At 40.4% G+C, this 26,882-nt stretch overlaps 1 protein-coding gene and 1 non-coding gene across 6 annotated transcripts in view; both read left to right on the top strand.

The window, feature by feature from the left end:
• The window catches only part of RAB3GAP2 (RAB3 GTPase activating non-catalytic protein subunit 2), a 104,395-nt gene that overhangs the window by 34,699 nt on the left and 42,814 nt on the right, over positions 1-26,882 (top strand). For 3 of the 5 annotated variants that reach the window (XR_003966042.2, XM_030303123.2, XM_030303126.2), the window contains exons 3-16: positions 1,995-2,130; positions 3,212-3,293; positions 5,593-5,640; positions 5,725-5,800; positions 6,131-6,232; positions 10,462-10,561; positions 12,531-12,629; positions 19,490-19,638; positions 20,479-20,558; positions 20,688-20,777; positions 23,078-23,217; positions 24,996-25,212; positions 25,778-25,921; positions 26,366-26,448. Coding sequence is in view for 4 of the 5 variants with exons in the window: in XM_030303123.2 (XP_030158983.1) it covers positions 1,995-2,130; positions 3,212-3,293; positions 5,593-5,640; positions 5,725-5,800; positions 6,131-6,232; positions 10,462-10,561; positions 12,531-12,629; positions 19,490-19,638; positions 20,479-20,558; positions 20,688-20,777; positions 23,078-23,217; positions 24,996-25,212; positions 25,778-25,921; positions 26,366-26,448 (1,546 nt within the window). In the remaining variant the exon portion in view is untranslated. The remainder of the gene's footprint in view (positions 1-1,994; positions 2,131-3,211; positions 3,294-5,592; positions 5,641-5,724; positions 5,801-6,130; positions 6,233-10,461; positions 10,562-12,530; positions 12,630-19,489; positions 19,639-20,478; positions 20,559-20,687; positions 20,778-23,077; positions 23,218-24,995; positions 25,213-25,777; positions 25,922-26,365; positions 26,449-26,882) is intronic. The other 2 variants (XM_030303127.2, XM_030303125.2) reach the window with 1 other exon arrangement.
• On the top strand, positions 14,480-14,611 carry LOC115505748. The gene has a single exon (XR_003966114.1). It is a non-coding gene; the product is annotated as a small nucleolar RNA SNORA36 family (small nucleolar RNA).

Genomic DNA, 26,882 nt, shown 5'->3' with positions numbered 1-26,882 from the left:
TAAACAGAGACTGTACTCTACAGCAGCAATTGTGGGCCCAGAGAGAGGCAAACTACAACTAGCCTTTACTATGTTACTTTCATCTTTAGGGGATGAATTTTCTCCCTAATTTACATATAGGAAAGTACACATTAAGAACACCAAACTGGGTAGCAGAATTCCTTAGAAAAGTAGAACTTTAATAAAACAAGGAATTTTTCCAGAAATCTACATGATTCCTATTTGCTAAGTTTAAAAAAAGTATAAATGTGTAGATTAAGAAGAAAGAACGAACAGCCTACGTGTCATCCCCTCTCTCCCCATGTCCTGCTGTTTAGTTCAGTCTAAGAGCCACTGGGTGGGTTTGAGTAAAGCTTTGAAAGCTTAGAAACCAAAAAGAATAGATCGAAAATTTAGCTGCATAACATTAAAAAATGTCTACATAGAACACATTAAACTACCATATTGACTGGGAAAAACTATTACAACTCTTGTGTTCAAAAGGCCAGTTTTGGGGCGCCTGGATGGCTCAGTCGGTTAAGCGTCCGACTTCAGCTCAGGTCACGATCTCGCGGTCCGTGAGTTCGAGCCCCGCGTCGGGCTCTGGGCTGACGGCTCAGAGCCTAGAGCCTGCTTCCGATTCTGTGTCTCCCTCTCTCTCTGCCCCTCCCCCGTTCATGCTCTGTCTCTCTCTGTCTCAAAAATAAATAAAGGTTAAAAAAAAAAATTAAAAAAAAAAGGCCAGTTTTCTTTGTATGTAAACAATATATACAAATAAATGAGAAAAGGAGTAGCAACCCATCAGGAAATGTGTAAAGGAAAGGAACAGATCATTCATAGAGAAGACTTTTAAGCATATGAGAAAATGACTGTTCTCATTAATAAGAAGGCAGTATACTGAGGTAGCATTTGTCGTCTGTTGCATTGACGGAGATCCAGAGTTAAAGCATCTTTTGAAAAGTCTGTGGGGAAGCAAGCACTTTCAAAACTTGCTGGTCAGATTATAAATTAATACTACCTCTGTGGAACACAATTTAGATAGCAAATTTACTAATACATATTACCTTTGACCTGGCAATTTCACTTCTAGGAATTTATCCTGCTAATATGCTCCCACACAAACTGACAAGTGTATGAAGTTATTCGCTGTATCATCATTTGTAGCAGCAGAAGAGTGTAGACATCACAGATGCCCATTAATAGGGGACTGGTGAAACAAATCATGGTGTATCTCTACAGTGGAGTATTATGCAACCTTAAGAAAAACTTCGTGGGGAATGAAGTCTCAGGCATATGTTAAGAGGAAAAAAGTAAAGTATAGAGGACTGTGTGTGTAGTGTGCTACTATCTGTGTAAGAGAAGGAGAGTAATGTATTTGCTTGTATGTGCATAAAGCGTACCTGGAAATACACCCTCACTGCACTGGTTGTCTCCAGAGTAAATAGGAAGCTAGAGTTCTAGAGTGTGAGAGAGACCATCTTAGAGAGAAGACCATTTTAGATCCTTCGAATTCTTAACCATGGGGACTTTCCTCTTTTTAATTATTTTTTAAGTAATTTGTCAATAAAAAATGAAAACATCTTTCAATTCAAATGAAGAAAAAAGTATCAAATTTATCCAGTACATTTACAGACCCTACAACATAAACAGCAGAGAATTTTTTCCTTGCCGTGTAGCTGCAGATACCTTAGCTGTCTGTCTGGAATTGGATTATTCACTAAAGCTTCTAACAGTGAGTCATTCTTGGAATGATCTCTGTATGACATTCTTTTAATGTCTTACTAGTTTATATGTGCTTATGTTAAAACTTTCTGCATTAATATTCAAAACAGATTTGTTTGTAGTGGATATTTTATTTATTGGTCATCTTTGACGTGTTTTGATAAGGAATATTATTGAGACTTTTAAAAAGAAATAGGAAGATTTCTTTATCCCTTTTTCTTCCCCCTTGTTCCTCAAGGCAGATAAGTCGAGATGCAGTACTCTCAATATTTTTACATACACTGTAATTGAAGTTTTACCCACAGGAAGAAGAAGGAAATACTTGCAAAGCACAAAAAACTTCCTGGCTGCAAGACTGTGTTTTATCCTTATCTCCGACCAATGATCTTATGGTTATAGCTCGAGAGCAAAAAGCTGTTTTTCTAGTGCGTAAGTACTCTTATTATTTTTAGTGCCTTTTATTTTGATGCATAGAATAGGACGGAAATGGGTTAGCTAGGAAGAAAAAATGTTACTTACATCATATGCATTATATGGTGGCGTTCTACAGTGTACTTTCATGTTTTGTATAACACTTATTTTCAGTGTTTTTGTACCTCTCATTCTCTTTCCTTCTTTCGATTCTGTTTGTTTCCTCTGCTTTTCTTTCTTGGCTGCAGATACTTTAGCTGTGGTTATGTGGCTCTTCAGAGGCAGAACTGGGCATTGCCCGGTTCTTGGAAGGGGCGGGCAGAGCTAAAGAGGCCGCTGGCCCCTTCTTAGTCATAATGTGAATGGAGGTGATTTTCAACCACATTTTGAAAACTCATAGGACTCTAGTTTCTCACTGTGGGCATAAATTTTCAGTTCATAATTTTTGCTGAAGACTAAAATGAATGTTGACATAAAATATGGAAAACCTCACTGATCAAAATCAGATCATACATTATTAAATGGCTGTGGAATGGTCTTCAAAGTAGATTTATCCTTCTGTAGCATAAGCCTTTTTCTTTTTTTAATATTTCTTTCTTTTGAGAGTGAGAGAGAGTGGGGAGGGACGGAGAGAGAAGGAGAGAGAGAATCCTAGGCAGGCTCTGTGATGTCAGTTCAGAGGGCTCCGTCTCACGGTTCGTGAGACCCGGGTCGAAATCAAGAGTTGGATGCTTAACCGATTGAGCCACCCAGGCGCCCCTGTAGCATAAATCTAATAGAAAAGTCTTCTTTGTCATCTGAAGATAAAAGTCATTGCATAAATACAACAGATGGGGTGGTACATAAGAATAGTAACTTTATTCTGCAAGAACTGCGACATCAGATGGATTTAATTGGAGGAGGGGAGAGACTACGGGCCAGGAGACTAGGTTGAGTTTTATAAAAATCTTATAAAATTTTTTAAATATTTACCTATAGAGACCCAAACCCACTAATATAGAACAATTACATTCTGTACTTATTCTAAAGGGAAACTGTGAAATTTATAAATTACTGTTTTAGTATGCTATAAAGTTATTTTATATGATAATTTTTTCAGCAAAATGGAAATACAGTGATAAAGGAAAGGAAGAAATGCAATTTGCTGCTGGCTGGAGTGGTTCTTTAAATGTCGAAGAAGGGTAGGTAACAGTTAACGTTTTCTCAGCTTGTTTTAAATGTATGTATGAAATTATTTGATTTGTAGAGCAAGAAGTTTCATCACTGGAGTATTTAGTGAATGTATATTCATCCCAACTTAGAGGTTGTGGAGCGTGATTTGGTCAGCAAATTTAAATTTTACTCACGTGATTACTTTTTTTTTTTTTTTTTTAATTTTTTTTTCAACGTTTATTTATTTTTGGGACAGAGAGAGACAGAGCATGAACGGGGGAGGGGCAGAGAAAGAGGGAGACACAGAATCGGAAACAGGCTCCAGGCTCCGAGCCATCAGCCCAGAGCCTGACGCGGGGCTCGAACTCACGGACCGCAAGATCGTGACCTGGCTGAAGTCGGACGCTTAACCGACTGCGCCACCCAGGCGCCCCACGTGATTACTTTTTTAAAAAAAACTAGTTTGCAGAGGATTTAAAGAGAAGCTCAGAGAGAATCCCATACTTTCTACATTTTGTTGTTTCCTGTGTTCATTACTGATTTTATTCAGCCAAAAAGTCCAGGGCAGTCATTGTTTTCTCTGCTTTGGTAGCATTGGCCTTGTACTTAAAGGGGACAGTGCTACATTAATTCTTAAAACTCATAAATACTTCAGAAAGGCAAGTTGGTAAATTCAAGTTTCCCAATGACCCAATAAGAGTGATTCTCTAGCCTGATTATTTGGTGGAGCTGCTAACCTGGAACCTGGTGCCAAAAACTGTTTTCACTTAAATTTTTATGACAAAGCTGTCTGATGAGGATGAGTAAGATACTTCAGACTTTGGATTCAGGTAAAAGACAACAGCCAAGTGGAAGTCCATAATACGTGTTGGCACATTGTAGTTACTCACCGGAATGTTCTCTACTCTTATCAAAATAAATGATAATATTTCACCTCAAGCTGTGTAGTCTAAGAATTTGAAGACATTTAATTTCTGTCAGCAGTGCAAAGCAAACACAGTGGTTCAGTTACAACAAACAAAAAGATTTTGTTCAGTGGTTGCATAATACAATGTATGGGGCAAGAGTGTTCACAGCTTCTTTAATAAGCTGGTGATGGGCCTGAGGGTTGACACTAAAATCAGGAGAAAAAAAAATAAAATAAATAAAATAAAATCAGTCAGGAGGAGTATTTTATTTCATTTCATTTCATTTCATTTCATTTCATTTCATTCCATTTCATTTATTAAATGTTTATTTATTTTTGATAGAGAGGGAAAGCGCAAGCTGGGGAGGGGCAGAGAGAGAGGGAGACACAGAATCTGAAGCAGGCTCCAGGCTCCGAGCTGTCAGTGCAGAGCCTGATGCAGGGCTTGAACTCACGAACTGTGAGGTCATGACCTGAGCCGAAGTCGGACGCTCAACTGACTGAGCCATCCACACGTCCCAAGAAGGAGTTATTTTAATTTGGGGGCTTAGTCTCTGAGCTCCTGAAAGATTTTTCTTTTCTTTTTTCTTTTTTTTTTTTTTAACAAGAGATTTATTTATTTTTTATTTATTTTTTAATGTTTTATTTATTTTTGAGACAGGGAGAGACAGAGCATGAACAGGGGAGGGTCAGAGAGAGGGAGACACAGAATCTGAAACAGGCTCCAGGCTCTGAGCTGTCAGCACAGAGCCCAACGCGGGGCTCGAACTCACAGACGGCGAGATCATGACCTGAGCTGAAGTTGGCCGCTTAACCGACTGAGCCACCCAGGCGCCCCCTGAAAGATTTTTCAAGTCCACATGTCACATTAAAAAAGAATCTTTTAGGGACACTCAACCTAGCATGTTCTTCGAAATGGATTATCAGGGGCAGTTTCTGCAAAATATCAAGGAGGAAGCCAACCAGGTGAAATGTAGTTAATCCCTAGAATAACATAGCCACCGAAGTGGGGTTTGCCTGTGATGTGACCGACGTGCCTCCCGTGCTGTGCCCCATGCATAGCTGACGCGGAGGAGAGGGGGCCGGTAGGAAATGACCACCCCCAATGACCTGCTGTTCCTCAGTTCTGTGTATAATCCGTGCGCGCAGTAAAGTTTTGCTTTCTCTTGTGCTTTTCGTGACGGTACAGAGTAAAGAATAGTGTTTTCATTAACCTCAAGTGAATGTGACCTTACCTTTTACGTGAATGATTTTTATGATTCTCCTTATGTGGAATTTTACTGTATTTTTACTTCTGCAATGAAGAAAACTGGTTCACAGGGCACAGCTTCCATTGGTTGCCCTTTAACATTGAAGTAGAGGGAAATAAAAGTACTTGCTAAATTCATTAGATAAACATACGATTTCGTTTTTGTTTTTAGAGAATGTGTAACCAGTGCTCTGTGTATCCCACTAGCAAGCCAAAAGAGGTAAGGATAAAGAAATTATTTGTTTTCTCTGCTTTGCTTTATGAGCAAAATTATAACAAAAATTACAAATTTTGTCTGTGACAGGAGTTCCACCGGGCGTCCTGACTGGACCTGCATCGTGGTGGGCTTTACTTCAGGTTACGTACGCTTCTACACGGAGGTGAGCTGAGTGTTCAGCAGTTAGAAAGCACCACTCGACGGGAATATCTAGTTAGGTGTCCCCATTATACTCATTTGTGACTCACTGCCTGCTGCTTGGGGATGTGTAGTTGCTACTTCCTGTGCGGGGTGGGTGTGGAAGCAGGGACAGGGGAAGTCATGGTGGAAAGTTCTGGTAGAACCTGTTGAGAAGAGAAGCTGTGTTCTTCTGAAAGAGAGTGCCTGATATCCGTGGAAAACTGGTGGGGAAACGACAGTCTCTGCCTGGCCATACATGTTCGGGTCCATTCGTAAGGAAACGAGCAGAGCCCTCCTCTTTGCTTCCTTCTAGAACGGCGTGCTCCTGCTCGCACAGCTTTTGAATGAGGACTCTGTGCTCCAGCTTAAGTGCAGGACCTATGAAATCCCACGGCATCCTGGCGTGACCGAACAGGTAGTGTAGAAGACTGTGTTCAAAGTAACAGTGCCTTTACTTTGAAGTATTTTTTTTGTCTTTTTTGGGAAACTTAAAGGTATCTTGTGGCACAGTTAGCTGTGCTGGCATATTCTGGAAATATAACCTGTTTATGACTGAGTACAGAATCCCATTCTTGCTTTTACTTATTTAATGAAATATCCTATGTTTTATTATATAGTAAAATAAAAGACTGTAGTCAGAGAACCTTAAAAGGGTTTCTTATTTTCAGAATTTAATAGTGACTTAAGGTAGACATATGGCATATATCTTTTTTATTTGGATTTAGCTGTCAAAATTGTACACAATAAAAGAAAAAAGTTCTGACCTATTATTAATACTACTATATTGTACTACCTATTTCTCAGGGGGTGAAGTTTTTATTTATAGTGGGAAATACATTCACTGAACTGAAGATTTTGATAGAAAATAATATTTTATATCTAAGACTCTCCAAATGTACAGTTTTCACTGCTTCCCAGGTGGTGTGAGAATTTGCCTCAGTCAAAAATTAATTGTAGAGCCATGTAAACTAATACGCTCTTGTTTGACTCACAATGTACATAGTCAAAACTATGTAAATATGCCTTTCTCCTTTTTACTATCCTGCTTCCAAAAGGTTTCACATAAACAGATGTGTGTATTGTGTACCTGTGTAGACTTAAATTGTATGAGAGGTGGCCTGGTGACTGGAGCTGTAGAAGAAACTTAATCTAGTAAGAGAGACTAGATTAATTCGTATTAATGCCTTTGAGCGAATTAAGCATCAATGCAAAGCAGTACCTAGTGATTTGCCATTTTATGTGGCCAGAATACATTCTGTACAAGTTTGGAGAAAGGGGCGCTCAATTAGAACGAGGACAATAAAAGAAACTTTCATTGAGGAGGTGAGATTTGAATTAAGCTGTGAAGAATGGTTATAGAATCTAATAATTAGTTAATGGTAAAAGAAGGGAAAGTATTTTAGGTAATCAGGAGAAAAATGAAGGGAGATTCAAATGTAGGACAGTGCATGAGACAACAAAGAAACCTATGATAGAAAATATTGAGAAACTGTCGAATAGGCAGAGTGGCCAGTTTTTTTCATAAATTTGAAAACCAAGTAAAAATCATAATGATTCAGGAGATGAGCAAAGCTACAAGGATTTATGAGAAGGAAGTGATATATCAAAGGGATACTGAAGGAATCTCTCCTCAGGAGGAATTGGAGTTGAGAGAGTCTGGAATCAAGGAGGCTAGTTAACTGATTTTTTGAAGTTCTCTGTAATAGACGTGCAGTGTTGGGATGGGACTCTCTAATGGCCGCAAGAAGAGAAAAATGACCAGTACAAAAATCATTTAAAGGAACAATCGGCAGGATTTGGTTATTGTCTAGAGATGTAGACGAGTCAAGAGGAAAATGAGTGGTCTTTAAGATACCCACGCTGAAGAGTGCCATTGACAAAGTAGGAAGATGGGACTGCTTTGGCAGTGAGTAAAGGTTGTTAAGTTTGGTTTTAGATATGTTGAGTTTGAGGCGATGGTAGGAAATGAAATGAAATAAAATGAAAATACTAGTATGGCTTGCCATACAGAATTTCTGTACAGGCGCAAAGACTAGATTGAAGAAGTTGGTTTAAGTTATAGATAATGAATTCTTCCAGGTAGAGGACCTAGGAAAATAAAAGTGAAGACTGAAAATTTAAGTCTTCCTAATATTCACCACAAGAAAGTAGAAGAAAATGAAACCATTGAAGGAAACAAAGAAGGAGCTCTTGGAAATCTAAGAAGATATTGTGTTCATTGAAGATACTTCTCAAGAGCTGTTCTCTGTTTTTCTATTCTCTAGGTGGTGAAGGTTCTTTGAACATTTTAAGTTGGGTTATGTCTATACTATTTTTTAGAGTTGGTAGAAAAATATAACATTTAAATACTTGCTGTTTGCGAGTCAAGAAAATCTATTGGTTGAAAAATAATTCTTATTGAACACGGAGAGTGAAGTCTTGGTTGTTACTCTATATTCTACATAAGCATCTTTGGATCTGATATATCAATTCATATATCAAAAGTACATATTCACTGCTTCTTGTACTCCCAGATCTATTAAGGATCATAGAGCACATTCCCTCTGATTCAATTCTCTGGGGTCAATGAGTGTAGTGGAAGTGACAGCAGGTCATTGTAGGAGAAGATTCCAAAGAGAGAAGATCTCTTTCTTGAATGTCAAAGGAACTCCTTCTGGGTCTTCTGCACAAAGATCTCTGTCATCCGGCATAATTTCTGTAGCTTTTGGACCATTGGTATTTGTATTAGTATCTCCTTCAGGAGGACTGTCTGGATTTCGAGATAACTGACTTGCTCCTCCAAGGCAGTGACAAGGCTCTTTCCCCACTGTTGTGCTCAGTGGGCCGTACAGCCTAGCCTTGTGCATCTGTCATATGAGCACCCATGCCAGCTCCCTTCCTCTGGCTCCTATCCCTCGTGGCCCATAAATCTCTTTTAAAAATGGAAACAGTCTACTGGTCCAGTAGAAAAGAGGGCAAGGCAGTTCTGAAAAGGAGAAATAAAATTTGTCGGAAAGCACATAACATTTTGAATCTAAATAATAATCTAAGAACTATAAGCAACTACATTTGGATAATTTTTCACCTTTTATATTGACAAAGATCAAGATTTACAAAACTGTTGGTTACAGTATGGAGAAACACACTCATGTATTGGTGGAAACGTAAATTGACAGGTACTTTCTTGAGGGCAGTTTAATAATATGAATGAAAATTGAGAATACTATACGCTCCAACAGACCCAGTTGAAGGAACTTATACTAAAGTAATGTGAAAAGATCTACACAGAAGAATTTTTATTGCAGTGGTGTTTATAATGAAAATGTATTAATTCATTCATAAATATTTACTGCCTATTTTATTCCCCGTCCAGTTCTAATCACTGAGAATCCTTGGTAAAGCAGACGCACAGAGATCCTCCTTTCCTGGAGCTTATAGTCTGGGGATGGCGAAGGGAGACCAGCAATAAACAACTAGAGATACAAAGATGGTTCCAGTGTCTGACAGGTACTAGGAAGGAAGTAATCATGTTGATGAGGTGGTAAGGAGGCAGGAGAATGGAGGTGCCTGCTTGACCTCTAGGGGCTCTGGAGCAGCCTCTGAGCAATTGCGTTTGAGCTGAGAACTGATTGATCAGAAGAATTAGGGGCGCCTGGGTGGCGCAGTCGGTTAAGCGTCCGACTTCAGCCAGGTCACGATCTCACGGTCCGTGAGTTCGAGCCCCGCGTCAGGCTCTGGGCTGATGGCTCGGAGCCTGGAGCCTGTTTCCGATTCTGTGTCTCCCTCTCTCTGCCCCTCCCCCGTTCATGCTCTGTCTCTCTCTGTCCCAAAAATAAATAAACGTTGGAAAAAAAAAAAAAAAAAAGAAGAATTAGGCAGGTGATGACCTGGGAGGTAAGGTCTAGGCCTGTTCAAAGCACTGAGATGATAATGGCCTTTGTTCAGGGAGCAAGGGGAGAGAGAGGTGAGATGATAGACAGGTGCCCCGTCCTCCAGGCCTGGTTAAGGAGGCAGGCTGTATCCCAGAGTGCAGAAGGAAGCTGTTGGAGGGCCTCAGTCAGGAGAGTGGTTTCTAGGTCTCCCAAACAAAATTTCTATCACTAAGAACTAGTTAACTAAATTTTGATACATATGCTACCTACTGCTTTAGCCACAATAAAAAATGATTTGCTCGCTTACTGGAGTGGAAAAATATCATTGACATATTGAGTAATAAAAAACATGTTATACTGTATATAGTATAACCTCATCCAAAGCGTATAAGGATGTGTATTGAGACATGTCTGGGATATCAGGTGAGTTTCTTTTTTTTTCCTTCTTCTTCTTTTATATATTGTTGTATTTGCACAATGACTATACTTCAGTTTAATGCAATGTGTACATTTTTTGGTTAATCTCACCACCTACCCTGAATGCATTATACGTCATTTACAAAAGCTTATGTTTGAGAAGAATTGTAGGTCCTTGGCCAAAAGGCATTCTGAATTTAATTTTCCATTTATTTTTACTTTTCTTCTGCTTGATGGTGTTTTGTGTGTTGGGTGGTTGACACTTAGTCATAGTATTTTCTATTTTTCATTAATCCTGACATTCAACTATAATACAAGAAGTAGACATGCTTATTTGGCAATGATGAGATGTATTATTTTCTTATTTCTTTAATAGAATGAAGAGTTGAGTATCTTATATCCAGCTGCCATTGTGACTATTGATGGATTTAGCCTTTTTCAGTCTCTTCGTGCTTGTCGAAATCAGGTAGCAAAAGGTAATTTTTGGCACACCGTATCTGACTTCTAACTTCTCATTTAATTTAACCCATTTAGAGAATTAAGTATGTCCTCTAAATTAAAAAGGCCGCCTGTACTAGATTTACAACAAAGACCCCGTGACTGTAAAAATGGGAGTGCATTGTTGGGTAGATGGCTCAGTAAGATAAAGGCAAGGACTGGTAATCAACGCTATGTATTGGGGTGAGAAATTTCATTGCATCTAGCCGAGGAACCAAGTTCTCACTATTTCAGCAGCTGTTGGGCTGGTTACTAGAATCTTGTGATTCTGCATTGCTTCCATTCTCACCAAGGGTAAGGATACCACTGTGTGCGGGGGGGATTTTATTCCCCACCCCGCCCCACCCACCCGTGGGCAAGGCCCAACAGGGAGTCCACATTGGCTTCTCTTTGCTAACCCGGAAAGCTTCTGAATGGAGAAGTTAAATGCCTGAACGATGTGTATATGGGCAACTACATTATTTCCAGACTTGGGGGTGAAAAGTGCACAAACAATCAAGAGTTCTTTCTTGTACTGCTCAGTCTACCTTCTTGGGAAGAGGATGAAGAGCAGAGTTGTGTCCATCAAATTCAAGATGTCATTGTTTATAGATGCAGTAGTACCTGCAAAAATGCCGCCAGCGAGAAACATACCATCAATTTTAAGACCCCACTTTTAGAAAAGCTTTAAACTCAGTGAAAACACCAGTGCTAGACTTCCTCCTTTTCTTCTGGGCTTGGGTAGTGGGGCTTATAATGGCCCTAAAACCAAGTTTGTCTTGTTTGCAGGTTAATGGATTGGTAAAATCAGGAGGTTTTGGTTATGTACGTCTTTAATGGTACCTGCTTTTCTATTCAGTCAGAACTTGTTGGAGTTTTTATGGCTATTTCATAATCTTTTAAATTATTTAAATTTAGGCATAATAAGCATCATTATCTTGGGGTCATTTAAAATAGTCATTAGTATATATACCTAAAGAGACTGGCAGTTTTCTGCAGGTAAGAATTCAGTCGGTGAAATAAACTAGAAATCGATGATTATTGGTATTGTCAGCCATTTAATTTTTATTGTTGAGTTCCTGTTTATCTTTTGTGTTTAAGACCATAAAGCCATTGGTCTCCTAGGAAGTAAGAAAGCCACTAAGTGCCCACCTAAAGTAAGCTGCTCTGAAAAGAATTCTGACAAATTGTTGTGTCTTTTTATTTCGGCATGTAGGAAAATTCTCTTTTCTTGGCCTTACTATCAAAATCTGAAGTGCTTAGAGGAATCTGTTTTTCCCTTATTAAAGTACTTCACTTCCCAGAATAAACAACCAGAATCCAGCTGTATTCTAATATGTAGCATGAAACTTTACTGATAAATAGGACCTAGTGCCTAAACCTATGGCAAGAGGTGTAACTATTGCTTTTCTGTTCATTACTTGCTCACTAGGTGGAAATACTGAGCAGATACAGGCATTTTATTCTTTCTGGTGATGCTATTGCTGGTTACATATCTTTCTATCAAGACTGGCCTAGGCTGTTGTCTTCGAGGCCTTGCTATATGTGTGCTCTTACAGGCATGTCGTTGAGTTTTTAATTTTTCACCAAGTTAAGGCACTGGTTGCCATTCTCAGGATTTTATCCAGTATTTCTCAGCAGGGAGAGATTGTTTCTTTGTCTTCAATTGCAGTTTGAATTCGCCTTAAAGTTTAGTAATAGTCTAGAGTTTTTAATAGCCTTCTTCCAATTACGTGAATGTTCCAAAATCTCTTGTGACGGTCAACTTGCTCTTTTAATGTTTGTGTTTTACATATACTGTCTTGGCATGAATAAAGTTCACTTTAGCCTTGTTTATGTTGCCTTGCCTCATTATTATTATTGAAATTTTAAAGTAATCAAGTTATTATATTTTTAAAGGTTTTTTTGTAAAACTTTGCTTCATCCATTATAGTTAAGTTTGGATTGTTTAATTTTTGTCTTTAACAGCTGCGGCATCAGGCAATGAGAACATACAGCCACCACCGTTAGCTTATAAAAAATGGGGTCTACAAGATATCGACACTATTATTGATCATGCTAGTATTGGTAAGCATTACTCATTCAAATTCTTATGGAATTTACTTCTTTTGCTTTTTAATTGATGTATCTCATTTATTAGAAATGTCCATTTATTCTTAGGCGAAAGGAAATGCATTATCTTTAGTGCGACATTTGGAAGTTACTCCAGACTTACGGATCATTGTAGGTTTATAAGTTTAAGAAGCGACAGCAGTTTTAATAATTACATCTTCAGCAGCAGTATTGTTCAGTTTTAGGTCTTTCACTATTTGACTTCATTTTTTTTTTTTTTTTTTTGCAGACAAGTTTAATTCATATAATCACCATATAGCTCAGTCTTCTAAAACTGTAACCTTTAGACCAGCAGAGTATAGGTAAAAGCAGATTTCTCCTTGCGAGCATAATTGAAGACTCACTGTGTTAGGCACTGGGAACACAGACGAAAAAGACAGAGGTGAGAAGGCTTGGTCTCATCAGGGAAGCGTGAGGCTAGCTGGAAGAACCATGTGGAAACAGCTGCAGTCGCCAAGTGCACCAGCTGGGGCGGGAGGCGGAGGAGAACCCCTGGCGCTGAGGGAGGTAGGGAGCAGTGGCGGACTTCAGTCTGAAATTGGAAGAATGAGTGGGACTTGATCAGAAGCAGCAGCACAGAGGCGGCATCCTAGCCAACGTGTGCTAGGCGTGAGGGGGGAAGTGCACCGCGTGCTGTAAAAATAATGGGTACAAGGAGAACTGGCAGGCAGACATGTAAATAGGAGTCAGATTTCGAAGAGCCTAGTGTGCTATGCGGAGGAATTTAGGTCTTCCTCCCAGCAACACTGAGAGCCACTGGAGAATTCTGAGCAAAACAATGGTATTATCACTTAGCCTGTTAGAAGAATCACTTTGGTAGTTCTTAGTGACTGTAATGTGGGGGTCAAGGCTAGAAACTAGGTGCAAGAAGGATACTTCTTGGTAAGAAGTAATGAGTTTCTGAATTAAGGTAGTAGAAATGGAGTGGAGGAGAAAATACTATTTAAAAAATGTGTATTGTTTTCTGTTTACCAACATGTTATATGCTTGTTAAATTCAAATAGTATATAAGTATATAAAGAGGAAAAGAAAAAATATCCCCTTAAACCTACACCATCCAGAGATACTCACCATTGGCATTTTGGTAAACATCCTTATAGACTTGTGTGTGAAATGCATGTGTAATATGTATATGGTGATAGAAATAGGTTTTCATAAATAGGATTACATCATACCAACCATATTACAGCCCTTTTCTAATCAACATATTGTAAAGAGCCTTTCAATCAATTTTGCTAAATACACATTTTATCGGGGTCCTGATAGAAAACAGATGGCACCCCTGAAATAGGACAGCTGAAACACTTTTTATTTACAGAGGAACTATTTGGAAAGATGTGGTGCAGGAGAACCACAAGGGATGGTACAGCATCTCGGGGCTTCGTAGCAGCCCAGCTGTTAGCCACTGCTAGGCCACAGGGGGCAAGGGCCTGGACAGTTCCAGAACTTGGAGGTAGTGAGTAGAATCAGCATCTTACGAGCAGGATGGCTTTTTTTTCACGTGTCACAGGGAAGTAGGTGTCCTGACTTCACTTTCCTTTCTGTCTTTGATGTCCTGATGAGGCTTCCCGTTGTCTGAAGCCAGGCGGATGTCAGCCTAATCTACACACACTGTGCCCTGGGAGTGGGTGGGGAGAGAAGGCAGGAGTGTGAGTCTGCAGGGTCAGACGGAAGATCCCTGACACACGCATCCCGTGGCTTGTTGCTGCGTCCTTCTCATGAGGAGTACTCTGCAATGAAGCACTTTCTTGTAGACATTCAGTGTGTCTTTACTGTTTTGCTAATAACATAAACATGCTGCAAAATTCCAAAGTGTTGAGTTCGGTTCAGGGTGGCTTCCCTGTTCTGTGAATTGAACTTTGGAACATTGAAACGGGCTAGGAAAAATGATTGGATAGAAAATATTATTCTATTCATTTATCTCCCAGCCTACAAAATGATGGGAAAATAAAAAAGGTACAACGGACGTTATTTTGCATGTACATCTTTATGTTGAAGTTCTGATGAATTCATCCAACAAATAAGTGAACACCTGGTATGTCCTAGGTGCTAATATTGGAGCTAGAACTAGAAGGCAGACGGAACCCCGTCCCGATGAAGCTTACAGTCTGTGATAGGGAGATACACGATGGACAGTTAAGCCAAATGAATAAATATGGTCATATCACATATCACGCTAATATTGGAGCTAGAACTAGAAGGCAGACGGAACCCCGTCCCGATGAAGCTTACAGTCTGTGATAGGGAGATACACGATGGACAGTTAAGCCAAGTGAATAAATATGGTCATATCACAATGTTAGCCTGCATCATGAGGAAGATAAGCAGAGGGTTATGATGGAGAGTGAAAGGAAGAGGCCACTTCAGGTACACTGGTGAAGATAAGGCTCTCCAGAGAAGTGACGTTCAGACGGGACACCGGGGTGGGGAGAGCAGCCAGCTATGTGAAGGGGTGTAGGAAGAGCATTCCAGGCAGAGGAAGCAGCAAAGAGATGGGCCTGTGGGGCCTCAAAGTCCTGAGAAACGGGAAGGAGGTCCCTGTGACTTGACTGTAAAGAGTAAGGGGAGGGGCGCCTGGGTGGCTCATTCTGTTAAGCGTCTGACTCTTGATTTTGACGCAGGTCGTCATCTCGTGGTTGTGCGGTCGAGCCCCATATGGACTCTGTTGGGCTCTGTGCCGGGCATGGAACCTACTTAACGTTCTCATTCTTTCTCTCTTTGTATTAAAAAAAAGGGGGGGGGGGAACAGGACAAGGTAGGGTTGGAGATGGAGACTGGGGACAGATCACATAGGGTAAGGAGTTTGGATTCTCTCTAAATACAGGGGATGTCACTGATGGTGTCTAGCTACGGGGCATTTTAAATGATCCTGACTGCTGCTTAGAGGCTTGTGAAATAAAAAGTAAAAGCAGGGAGACCGGTAAGGAGTTTGTTGCAATGAGGGAGAATGGCGGCCTTGCCTGGAGAGGAAGCCGTGGAGCTGGAGAGGGTGGACAGATTGAGATATTTTTGTAACTGGTAAGGGGTGGATTTGAGAAATGAGAGAAAGGAAGGACTCAGGGATATCTGATTTTTTTTAATTTGAGCAAGTTGAGTGGATGATCTGTTTACTGAAGTGAGAAATATGGAGAAGGAAGAGGTTTGAGGTGGACAGATCAAGAGTTAGGTTTCTTACAGGTTAACTTCTGACACAATTACACATTCAAATGGAGGTGTCAAGTAGGCAGTTAGATATACATCTGAAGTTTAGGGAAGAAGTCCAAGTTATTGACATAAATTTGAGAGGGAGTGGTTGACTGTGGCATGCTTCATAGAATTCAGGAAGGGAAAAGGTCCATCAGATTTGGCAACGTAGAGCTCTTCCTTGAGTCTGATGTGAGCACTTTAGGTGGAGCAGTGAGGAGGAAAGCCAGATTGGGGTAGGTTGAAGAAGAAACTTTTCCACCTCTATTTTCAGAAATTAGAAACACAAGAGCCAAGAAACTGGATCACAGCATCTCCATTTTTTATGTTCAGTCTTGACCTCTTCCTTAAAATTCATTTCTATAAAATTCATTTTCCACCAGGGTATCCAAACTTAACATATCCAAATCGGAATTTTTTATTTCCTCCCCCAAACCTGTTTCTCCTTTTTTCTTATCATCTCTTCTGTTGCTCACACCCAAAGATTCTGAGTCATCCTCGACCCCTCCTTCTGTCAGGTTTTTCATCCAGCAACTACCCCCCTCACCCCCGCCTCTTCCTGCACAGCAGACCCTTTCTGACCACCGCTCATCTCCATCATTGTGAGCACCGTGGTCTAAGCCACCATCATCTCTTGCCTGAATGATTGAGGAAAAAACCATTCTAACTGGTCTTTCTGCTTCCTTTCTTCCCTCTCTAAAATCTGTTTGCCAGTTAGCAGCTAATAGCCTTTTGAAATGTAAGTCATGTTTTTCTCACTCTTCTGTGCAAAATGTTATTTTTATAGTGGCTTCCTGTCTTATTCCTAATAAAATCCAAAGGCCTTATAGTGGCATACAAGGCCTGACATTGCCTGGTTTATGGTGTGTCTTTTACCTTATCTTCTTTAGTACCTCCCCCCCCCCCGGCCCCGCCCCGTGTGTTTGACCACATCTCCTAGTTGTTCCTCAGATACACCAGGCGGCCTCCTGCTTGAGAGCATTTGTGATTGTGGCTCCTTCTGCCTGGAAAATTCTACCCAGCTAGCCATGGCTCGCCCTCTCTCTCACCTCATTTAGGTCTCTGCCCAGATATTATTTTGTCAAAGAGGTCTTCTTTAGCCACTATAACAGACCTAGAAAATTATCCGAGTTTGACTTTATGGAAATTTATATTAAGAGTTAAATTAATATTTATATTTTAATAATACTTAAAATAATAGTGGGTTAACATTTAATCATAAATTATATTTCAAATTAGTATTATATTTACATAAATCTATTTTAATATGTATTTTAACTAAATTGTAATTTTTATAATATAAATTATATTAATATTTATACTAAGTTTCAAAGTGTGGAAAGGCCTCAGATAAGATGTTCAGGAAAAACACCAAAAGTTCACATCTGAGGAAATACACTTACAGTAGGCAGCTTGTCTCAGCAGTAATATTCACCTCATTCCTAATAATGAAAGCAGCGTATATTTAATAAGAAATTGAAATATTTATATATTGAAAGATATGGGGAGAAGAAGGGCTGTCAATAAGCTGTATCTTCATTTACCTTAAATCAATGAAAAATAATGCTCAGATTGGTGACTCAACAGACCACGGGTCTCTCGATTTCACCACTTTGCCGCAGTACAGAGAGCAGGACAGCGCACATAAGACCTCAGGGATGCAGTCAGCGATTCGTAGGCTGTGGGAGAGGAGTGCCTATTGGAGTATAGGAAGAAGTTATTTAAAACATTTTTTTAAATTTATTTTGGGGGAGAGAGAGCAGGTGCATTTAGTGTAGGGGCCGAGAGAGGGAGAGGGAATCTCAAGCAGGCTTCTCGCTGCCAGTGCAGAGCCCAGCATGGGGCTCCATCCCATGACATGGGGATCGTGATCTGAGCTGAAATCAAGAGTCGGACACTTAACTGACTGAGCCACCCAGGCGCCCCGAGAGAGGTTATTTTAAAACTTAAATTTCAGGGGCACCTGGGTGGCTCGGTCAATTAAGCGTCCGACTTCAGCTCAGGTCACCATCTCGCGGTCCGTGAGTTCGAGCCCCGCGTCAGGCTCTGGGCTGATGGCTCAGAGCCTGGAGCCTGCTTCCGATTCTGTGTCTCCCTCTCTCTCTGCCCCTCCCCCGTTCATGCTCTGTCTCTCTCTGTCTCAAAAATAACTAAACGTTAAAAAAAAAAATTTTCTTTTTAAAAACCAAAACTTAAATTTCAATTTATATGTCACACAGTCCACCCTTTGATTTCATTCCGGTAGTGTCAGGCCAAAGTCATGCAGATTTTTATCACATAGTAAAAACATTTTGTATATTGAATCATGAATTTATTCATGAAGGTGGGACAGGTGTTCTGCTCTTTGAGAATAGTCCAGCTTTGACAATTATTTGATCACTTCAGTCCCTCAGTCCAGCAAATGGCCTGCTCAGGCTCTCCCTAAAAGTATTTCCTTTCCCAGGACTCTTCTTCAGGAACATTGTGTTTTTTGACCATTTGCAGGTCAAGTCGAGGCAATACCTATATGTGAAAATTAGGGTAACTCCTGTTCCAATCTACAGTGTATTTGAGTTTAGAACTTTCCAACTGAGTATCTTCACGGACCATGTGAATACCCAGGTACCGCATGTGTGCCTGAGTCCACATAGGTTGAATCTTAGCAGCACATCTTTACTTCCTGGATCTCTAAGCTTCCTCCACCACCTGCTGCTCCCATCTCTCTCTCCCTGCCCCCAGGTGAATTTACATGACCTTGGTTTTTCCTTTGCTACTCCAGACAAGCATGTGGGTGTCAGCAGTCTGTCTGCTTTTACTCTTAGAGCCTTGGGGAAACAAAAAGTTAACTCTTCCTTCGAAAAGGTTGGGGATTTCTGGACTACAGAGTAAAGGTTTGAAAGTGTTTGTTTTTTGCTGTGTTGGGAGGGGTAGGATACAGAGCACAGATGCTCTCGTCTTTTTGGTGGCCGTGTAAATTAACACCACCTCTATGCAATGCAGTGTAACAGTATGTAATAAGATGTTTAAAAATGTGATCCCCTTTGAGAATTTCTGTCTGTAAGAATTTTCCGTACTGATAGACGTACATAGGTGTCCAAAGACATATCAGAGATCTTTATCACAGCGTTATTGGTAGTGGCAAAGATGGGAAACAACCTAAATATCCATCAGAGGTCAAATCACTTACGGTATGGCCGTCGTGGAATGTTCTGGGTGACTGAGAAGAACGTGGCACGTCTCTTTGATGTTTTATGAAATAAATGAGTAAGACACACATCCTTTTACTTGGTGTGCTGTCATCTGTTGTACAACATCTCCTGAAGGCAGCGTAAGACACGGTTTCACTTGTTGCCTCTAGGAACTGACTGATGCCTGGAGATCTGGGCAGACTGGATACCTTCTGTACTGTCTGAGTTTGTATGTGTCAAAAAGTTAATATTGAAATTTTGTAGTATTTTACGGCTTAGAGAAATAGGTGGCACTTTTAATATTTTATGACATTGGTTTTACAGTCATTTAAAAATGACTTTTATCTGTTATATAAAAGCAAGCAGTTTGCATCTTTGAATGGAATCGAAAATGTAATGACCTGAAGTGACAGTGTCATTTCAGTGCATTTAGCTCACGTGTTGTTGCTGTTGTTTCGTCATTAGGTATTATGACTCTGTCCCCGTTTGATCAAATGAAGACTGCTTCCAATGTAGGTGGATTTAATGCAGCAATTAAAAACAGCCCACCTGCCATGTCTCAGTACATCACTGTCGGGTCCAATCCATTCACTGGCTTCTTCTATGCTTTAGAGGTAAGAGTTTTGTCACTGATCACGGGTAAGGCCTCTCTCGGTTTTTCACCTTGTCTGCAAATTGGATATTGTAAGTTAGCCTTAGAAAGATTAGGCAGTTTACATTTCTAAGTTTTCAATTTAAGCTAAAATTAGTCCCCACTGACTTCCTTCTAGATTCTTTAGGTGAACTGAAAAGGTACTAAAGTCAGCGTAAAACCAACACATTTCTCCATTTCAGCTCCCCCAGCTTCCTGAACGGTTGATTTGTCTTTAAACACTGGTGCACTAATCAGCGTCTCAGGGTTACTTATAGCCCACCAGAGTGCAGTAAATCAGGAATTGTAAAGTTACCCGCTGTGGTGGATACAAGTGGTGAAAATTGGTTCCTAAAAATAGGGGAAAGTTAGGTTCTGGACTTGGTGGCTCTTATTTCTCGCTTATAAAACAGCCTTCTTAGATTTGTCCAAACTATCTTTTTACTTTCATAAAAAATATACATTAAAAAAAAAAAAAAAGAGGGACGGGAGCCAGTTGTGAGTAAACAGGAGATCCACAGCCTTGCTAGAATAATGCCATGTTAACGTCCTAGTTAAACTTTTTAAATTAAATTACAATTTAAGGAGGCTAATCCTGAAGATAAAATGGACTGCTGGTGATTTCACTTTTAAACTGTAGAGTTAAAACTTCTGATTATATTCCTACTTCCTAAAATCATGTTTATTGCACTCTCTGAAAGATGCTATTTTTGATGCTCCAGGCTTTACAGCCTTTCAAAATCTTTAAAAGTAAGCCTTGTTTAGAAAGTATATTTTGGTTGTCAGCTATTCCCTGTTCTCTTTCAAATGTCTTGTTTTTCAGGGAAGCACACAACCATTATTATCTCATGTTGCCCTGGCTGTTGCAAGTAAGCTCACTTCGGCTTTATTTAACGCTGCCAGGTAATTACGGAACGCTCGACTGCAAGATGATCTAATTTGTATCTCGCTTGGTTTTCACATCTGTTTTGATAATCTGCACATTAGAATGTTGGAAGCCCTGGTTTTATTCTAAATTCTCTTTCCGGTCAGTGGTTGGCTCGGTTGGAAAAGTAAGCACGAGGAAGAGGTGGTGCCGAAGCAGAAGCCAAAGGTGGAGCCCGCTGCCCCGTTAGCTGTAAGGCAAGTTGGCCGTGCTCATCTCCCGTTGTGTGTTTGTGAAAATGTACCGTGAAATGTATGGCCTTTTAAAAAAAATTTTTTTTATGTTTTATTTATTTTTGAGAGAGAAAGGGAGAGAGCATGAGCAGGGCAGGGGCAGAGGGAGAGGGAGACACAGAATCCAAAGCAGGCTCCAGGCTCCGAGCTGTCGGCACAGAGCCCGATGCGGAGTTCGAACTCACAAACCATGAGATCGTCGCCTGAGCCGAAGTCAGGTGTTTAACCGACTGAGCCGCCCAGGTGCCACGATGGTCTTTCTGTGAGTTTGGTTGATTTGTTGATCTCGTGAGTTTGTGGAGCTTCTGAAAGTCATTAATGTGAGACTTTTTCTGTCGGAATATAAACTCCACGAGGAAGTGATTGTCGTGTGTTCTGTCCACAGCTGTCTCCCTGTCATACAGTAGGCGCTCAGTGTGTGTTTGTGGAGTGTGCTTTCTTGCAAACACCTAGAACCTTAGCTTAAGTTTTAGGAAAATTAGTTCTGTGATAGCTGTTGAGTTTTTTGTTAGGTTTATTTATTTATTAGAGAGAGAGAGCATGCCTGCATGGGGGAGGGACAGAGAGACAGAGAGAGAGAGAGCAGCGCATCTGTGCCGGCAGTGTGGAGCTTGACATGGGGCTCGATCCCACAAACTGTGAGATCATGACCTGAGCTGAAATCAAGAGTCAGATGCTCAACCACCTGAGCCACCAGGCGTCCCAGATAGCGGTTACAGTTTTTTAAAGAAAGTTTAGTTTGTCAATCAACTGTGTAAACTTAAAAAGTGCTTAGTAACTTCTTTAAAAAAAACAAAAACAAAAACGAGGAGTCTGTGCATTCAAGCACTCTGAGGAATGCAGGCTTGTGCTTTTTTGTTGACTTCACTGGTGCTGTAGGATAGTGTATTTGTCAGATTGTGCAGGGAGAGGGCGTGATTTTTGCTTGATTTTGTTTTTAAATCGTTTGTGTTACCTAATATAAAATACTACCATGAAGGGAAACAGAATCCACCCCCCCTTGTAGATATTCTTTAACTAAAGAGATATAACGAACTGTCTGTTATTAAAATTTATTGAAGATTATCCTCTAAGGTTGTTTCATATTATTTTAAAATACTGTAACACCTCACATTTTCTAAATTCACTTAAGAATCAAGAAGTAAGCTAAGCTGCCCTCTGCCTGCACACAGATGTAACAGAATTTGGACACTTTGTTTCAGGGGCTTTTCTCAAAGTGAGTGCACTTGGTCCTTTTGTAGTACCTCTTTACTTTTATCTTGCAGTTCTAGTAAGATTGGTTATAGACCAAGAACAGTTTAAAGATAATTATTTAGGGGCACCTGAGTGGCTTGGGTGGTTGAGCATCTGACTTCAGCTCAGATCATGATCTCACAGCTTGTGAATTCGAACCCCGCATTGGGCTTGGTGCTGACAGCTCGGAGCCTGGAGCCTGCTTCCGATTCTGTCTCCCTCTCTCTCTGCTCCTCACCTGTTTGTGCTCTGTTTCTCTCTCCTCAAAACTAAACATTAAAAAAATAATAATAATAATATAGTTATTTAGAAGAGGGAGAGTTCTTCAGGCAGATTTGTTGGTGCCAGTAGATTATGGTATCTAGCAGAAAGTAGAGGTTAGAAATACAAACTTAAGGGGCACCTGGATGGCTCAGTCGGTTAAGCGTCCAGCTCTTGATTTTAGCTCAGGTCATGATCTCACGGTTCGTGAGTTCAAGCCCCTCATGGGGCTCTATGCTGACAGATTGAGACCTGCTTGGGATTCTCTCTCTCTCTCTCTCTCTCTCTCTCTCTCTTTTCCCCCCTCTCTCCCTCTCCCTGTCCCCCTCCCCCTTCCCTGCTTGAATGTTTGTATGCTCTCTCTCAAAATAAATATTAAAAAAAAAAATGAACTTAGGACAGGCAAAATATGCTTGTAGTATTCTAAAATTGGTCATGAGGGTACTGTTTCCTCTGACATAACACTTCATCAAGAAAAGATAGTTATACTTGATATTCTCTAAAAATATAAGATTATGGGTACTTATGTGGAAAATCTATGAAATAAAACTTACCTGTTTTTATTTTATAATGGAAGAAACTTCTTATGCATTTTGTGTTGCAAAATGTCTGGTATGATTAGTTAATAAATTCACCATGAATCCGTGCAAAGTTTATATTTCTTTACCTAAAAGCAGATTTTGCCTATTTTATTTACACATTTCATTATTCTGTTAACTTTTTCTAGATTGGAGTTTGATTTGAGCTTTTTATTTTCTTTTAAATATCAGATTTGGACTTCCAGATTCTAGACGCCATGGTGAAAGTATATGTCTGTCTCCATGTAACACGCTGGCAGCAGTAACGGATGATTTTGGCAGAGTTATTTTATTGGATGTAGCTAGAGGAATCGCAATACGCATGTGGAAAGGTACTTCCTTATAAAAATCTAGAAAAAAGTTAATTTGCTTTTTACCCCTATAGTTGAGCAGTATTCTCATCCTTCAGCTCCTAATTAACAACACTGCTTAATGCATTACGTGTATGCTTGCTTGCTTTTTTTTTTTTTTTTTTTTTTTAACAAGAACTCCCATCAGCCACACTTGATCCAGTCCAGTTGGTCTGTTAACTTTAAGTTTGATCAGTTTATATGCTTTTAATTTCTTCCTTATGTCTTTTTCAATTCTGTCCTTGTCAAATTCCTGAAGTCAGTTTCTTGCTCCTGTTATATTCATTCCACTTCACAAGGTCACACTTAAGTCAGATGTTCTCTTCAAATCTAGAATGCTAAGTCTTTCAAACTAAAGACAGCAAAATAATTTTTTCTTATTTGACTTCCATATCCATCTGCTGGGGTCAGTTTCTTGGTAAAATGTCAGTTAGGAGTTGTAGTTAGTTGCTAATAAACGACTCAAGTTCAGGATTGTAATGATATGCCCATGACAACCTCAGGAGCCCAGTCGCCTTTTATGTAGCTTCCCTACTCAAGGTTATTTCATGGTTCAAATGACTACTGGAGCTCCAGTCTTCTTGTCTGAGTTCCATGAAGGAAGAAAGGAAGAGGAAGAACTTCCAACTGAGCCAGTCCGCTTTGAAGATGATTCCCTGCCAAGCTCTTTCCACAGTGCATTAGTCAGGACTTAGTCACATAGTCATACCTAACTATAAGGGAGACTTGAAAATATCTAGGCACATTGTCAGCCTGAGAAAGGTAAAATCTCTTTGACCAAGGAAGAAGGGGAGAATGCATTGTTTTGGAATCCTTGGAATAGTAATATGTTAGTAATATGGTAGGAAATCCCAGCTGTGATGCAATGTGGTCTCTGCTTAGCAATGCGAGGAAAAATGGATTTGAGGAGATTAAAGTACTCTGGACAGATGGAGACCAGTATCACCTTCTTGCCAGAGAATTTTTGCAGTGTTTACCTGTTACATGTTTAAGTGTCTATAGAGGTAGGTTTCAGCACCGCAGACACATCATTTCTTCTTGGTGTCTGTCTTCTGAAATAACATCAGGGATGGTTCTCAGCAAGACTTTTCCAGAATATAGAAGACATAGGTGTCCCAGTAGGCCCACATCCACTACAGCGATGTTGTTGGAGGCATTGTGGCCTTCCCTTCTGCGGCTGGTGCTGTTCCCCCATATTTGGAAGAGAGGGGCCTGTGGCCGGTGGAAGGGGCCCCCCTGAGATGGAAGACTGTGTCGGCTGCCTCTTCTCAGAGGCAGGGGCTTCCTGCTGCCACCTGGCACCACATCCCCCCCGTCTGCATAGCACCACAGGATTTGAAAAGCACAAGATCAGGTTGATCTTTTTCTTACATTTTAATGGGACTTTTATTCAAATCCAAGCCTGGTAACCTCCCCCAGAGTTTTTAAAGGGAAAGAATTTTTTAAAGAGAAGGAGGGGAGAGAATGGGATCAGGGAAGGGACTCATGAAGCCTTAATGACAGCCGTTTTCTTTTTAAAGAAAAAAAGTGATCGGAAGCAAATTTAACAAAATTCTGGATTTAGTATGACTTGGTGATTGAGTCAGTATTTGTTACAATTATTATTATCTTTTCTGTTGAAGCCATTTCATAATAAAAAGGTAATGTGCTTTTATAGGTCTTCTTAAACCCCTGGCTAAAATATCCCAGAGTGCATCAGAAAGCTATGATTGAACCTAAATTAATTAACTAATTAGCTTCCCTTTTCCTCTGTCTCAAAGGGTATCGAGATGCACAGATCGGTTGGATGCAAATCGTAGAGGACCTCCACGAAAGGGTACCAGAAAAGGCGGATTTTTCCCCCTTTGGAAATACTCAGGGTCCAAGTCGTGTAGCTCAGTTCCTTGTGATCTATGCACCCAGAAGGGGAATCTTGGAAGTGTGGGGCACACAGCAGGGGCCTAGGGTAGGAGCCTTCAACGTGGGAAAGCACTGCAGGTAAGCCGCAGACCCCGTCATTTTCCTGGTTACAAAAAGGAATGCTTTTGTTCAAGTAAAGCTTTTATTAAAGCTACTTATTAGATTGCAAGTCGTTTGAGAATTGCAGTGTTCTCTATTATGGGTTTTCCCTGTGAGTGCCTGGTATATAATTAAGGATTAAGTATTTAATAACAACAACAAAAAATCTTAATGAAAAGGCCATGATATGCTACTGAATTTAATAAAGTGACCTGTGGTGTTGCCATTTGCCCCCATCCCTTACTTATGCTGTGGGGGCTCAAAAGGAGAGATTCCTTCAGATTCCCATGGAGATGATGTTAAGTGAGGTGAATGCTTTGTTTGCCATAGGCCTGTCACTTAATTTTTCTAACACATTTTAACAAGGCGTCATTCTACCAGTCACCTCTGCTTCACTTGTGTTCTTGGTATCAGTTAGTGTTTATTTTACTTAGTGGTGCCCCCAAATCGAGACTAACGTAGGGGTCCCTAGCTATAATATAAGCACTTCTGGCATTTCTCCTTTCTCTAATATTCTTACCGTATTGGTATGTGATTTCCTCAGGCTTCTGTATCCTGGCTATAAGATAATGGGCTTAAATAATGTCACCAGTCAGAGCTGGCAGCCACAGACTTACCAGATCTGTCTTGTTGATCCAGTGTCTGGAAGTGTGAAAACAGTAAACGTTCCTTTCCATTTAGCACTGAGGTAAGACCTATCAGGTATCCCTCTGCTAGCTTTTCCATCCCGTGTTTTGCTCTTGGTCTTGTAGTTATTGTTGTTGCTGGTTTTTTCTCATTAGACAGAGATCTTTATTTTGTTTTTTTTAACGTTTATTTATTATTGAGAGACAGAGAGACGCAGAGCGTGAGCAGGGGAGGGGTAGAGAGAGGGGGAGACAGAATGGGAAGCAGGCTCCAGGCTCTGAGCTGTCAGCACAGAGCCCGACGTGGGGCTTGAACTCATGGGCCGTGAGATCATGATCTGAGCCGAAGTCGGTCGCCCAACCAACTGAAGCACCCAGGCGCCCCTAGACAGAGATCTTTAAAGTTAAGTAGGAAGAACATAAAGGAAAAGAGAGTTGGAGTGTGCCAGACTTAGAAGGAAAGCGATTTCATGTTCTGTAAGAATTTGTTGTGTTTATTGTTTTAGCGACAAGAAGTGTGAGCGAGCCAAGGACATGCACCTAGTGAAGAAACTGGCGACCCTGCTGAAAACAAAACCTCCCAATCTCGGTGGGTGTCCTTTAGTCAAAATAACAAAGCATGCTCTTTCATCATTTTCTAAATTAATAGCATATTATAAACAGAGCAATCGAAATAGTTCAGGGGCGCCTGGGTGGCTCTGTTGGGTAAGAGTCTGACTCTTGATTTCAGTTCCGGTCATGATCTCAAGGTCGTGGGATGGAGCCCTGGGTCGGCCTCTGCGCTGGTCGTGGAGCCTCCTTGAGTTTCTCTCTCCCTCTCCCTCTGCCCCTCCCCTACTGTTGTGTGCTCACTTGTGCTCTCTCTCTCTCAAAAAAAAGATTCATCTCTGAGCAGTTGCAATTCCTTAAAATAAGGTGAGCTGCAAGTAATCCTGTATATATTTTATTGGAATTGCTCTGTAAAGATGAAGCTTGCCACCTGGGAGATATTAACATTCATGTAAAGTAACAATGTGAGAGAAA

Source organism: Lynx canadensis, chromosome F1 (assembly GCF_007474595.2).
Source record: "Lynx canadensis isolate LIC74 chromosome F1, mLynCan4.pri.v2, whole genome shotgun sequence".
In the NCBI taxonomy this organism is placed as follows: domain Eukaryota; kingdom Metazoa; phylum Chordata; class Mammalia; order Carnivora; family Felidae; genus Lynx; species Lynx canadensis.
Note: the sequence above shows the minus strand (reverse complement) of the source record. Positions and strands in the feature narration are given on the sequence as shown.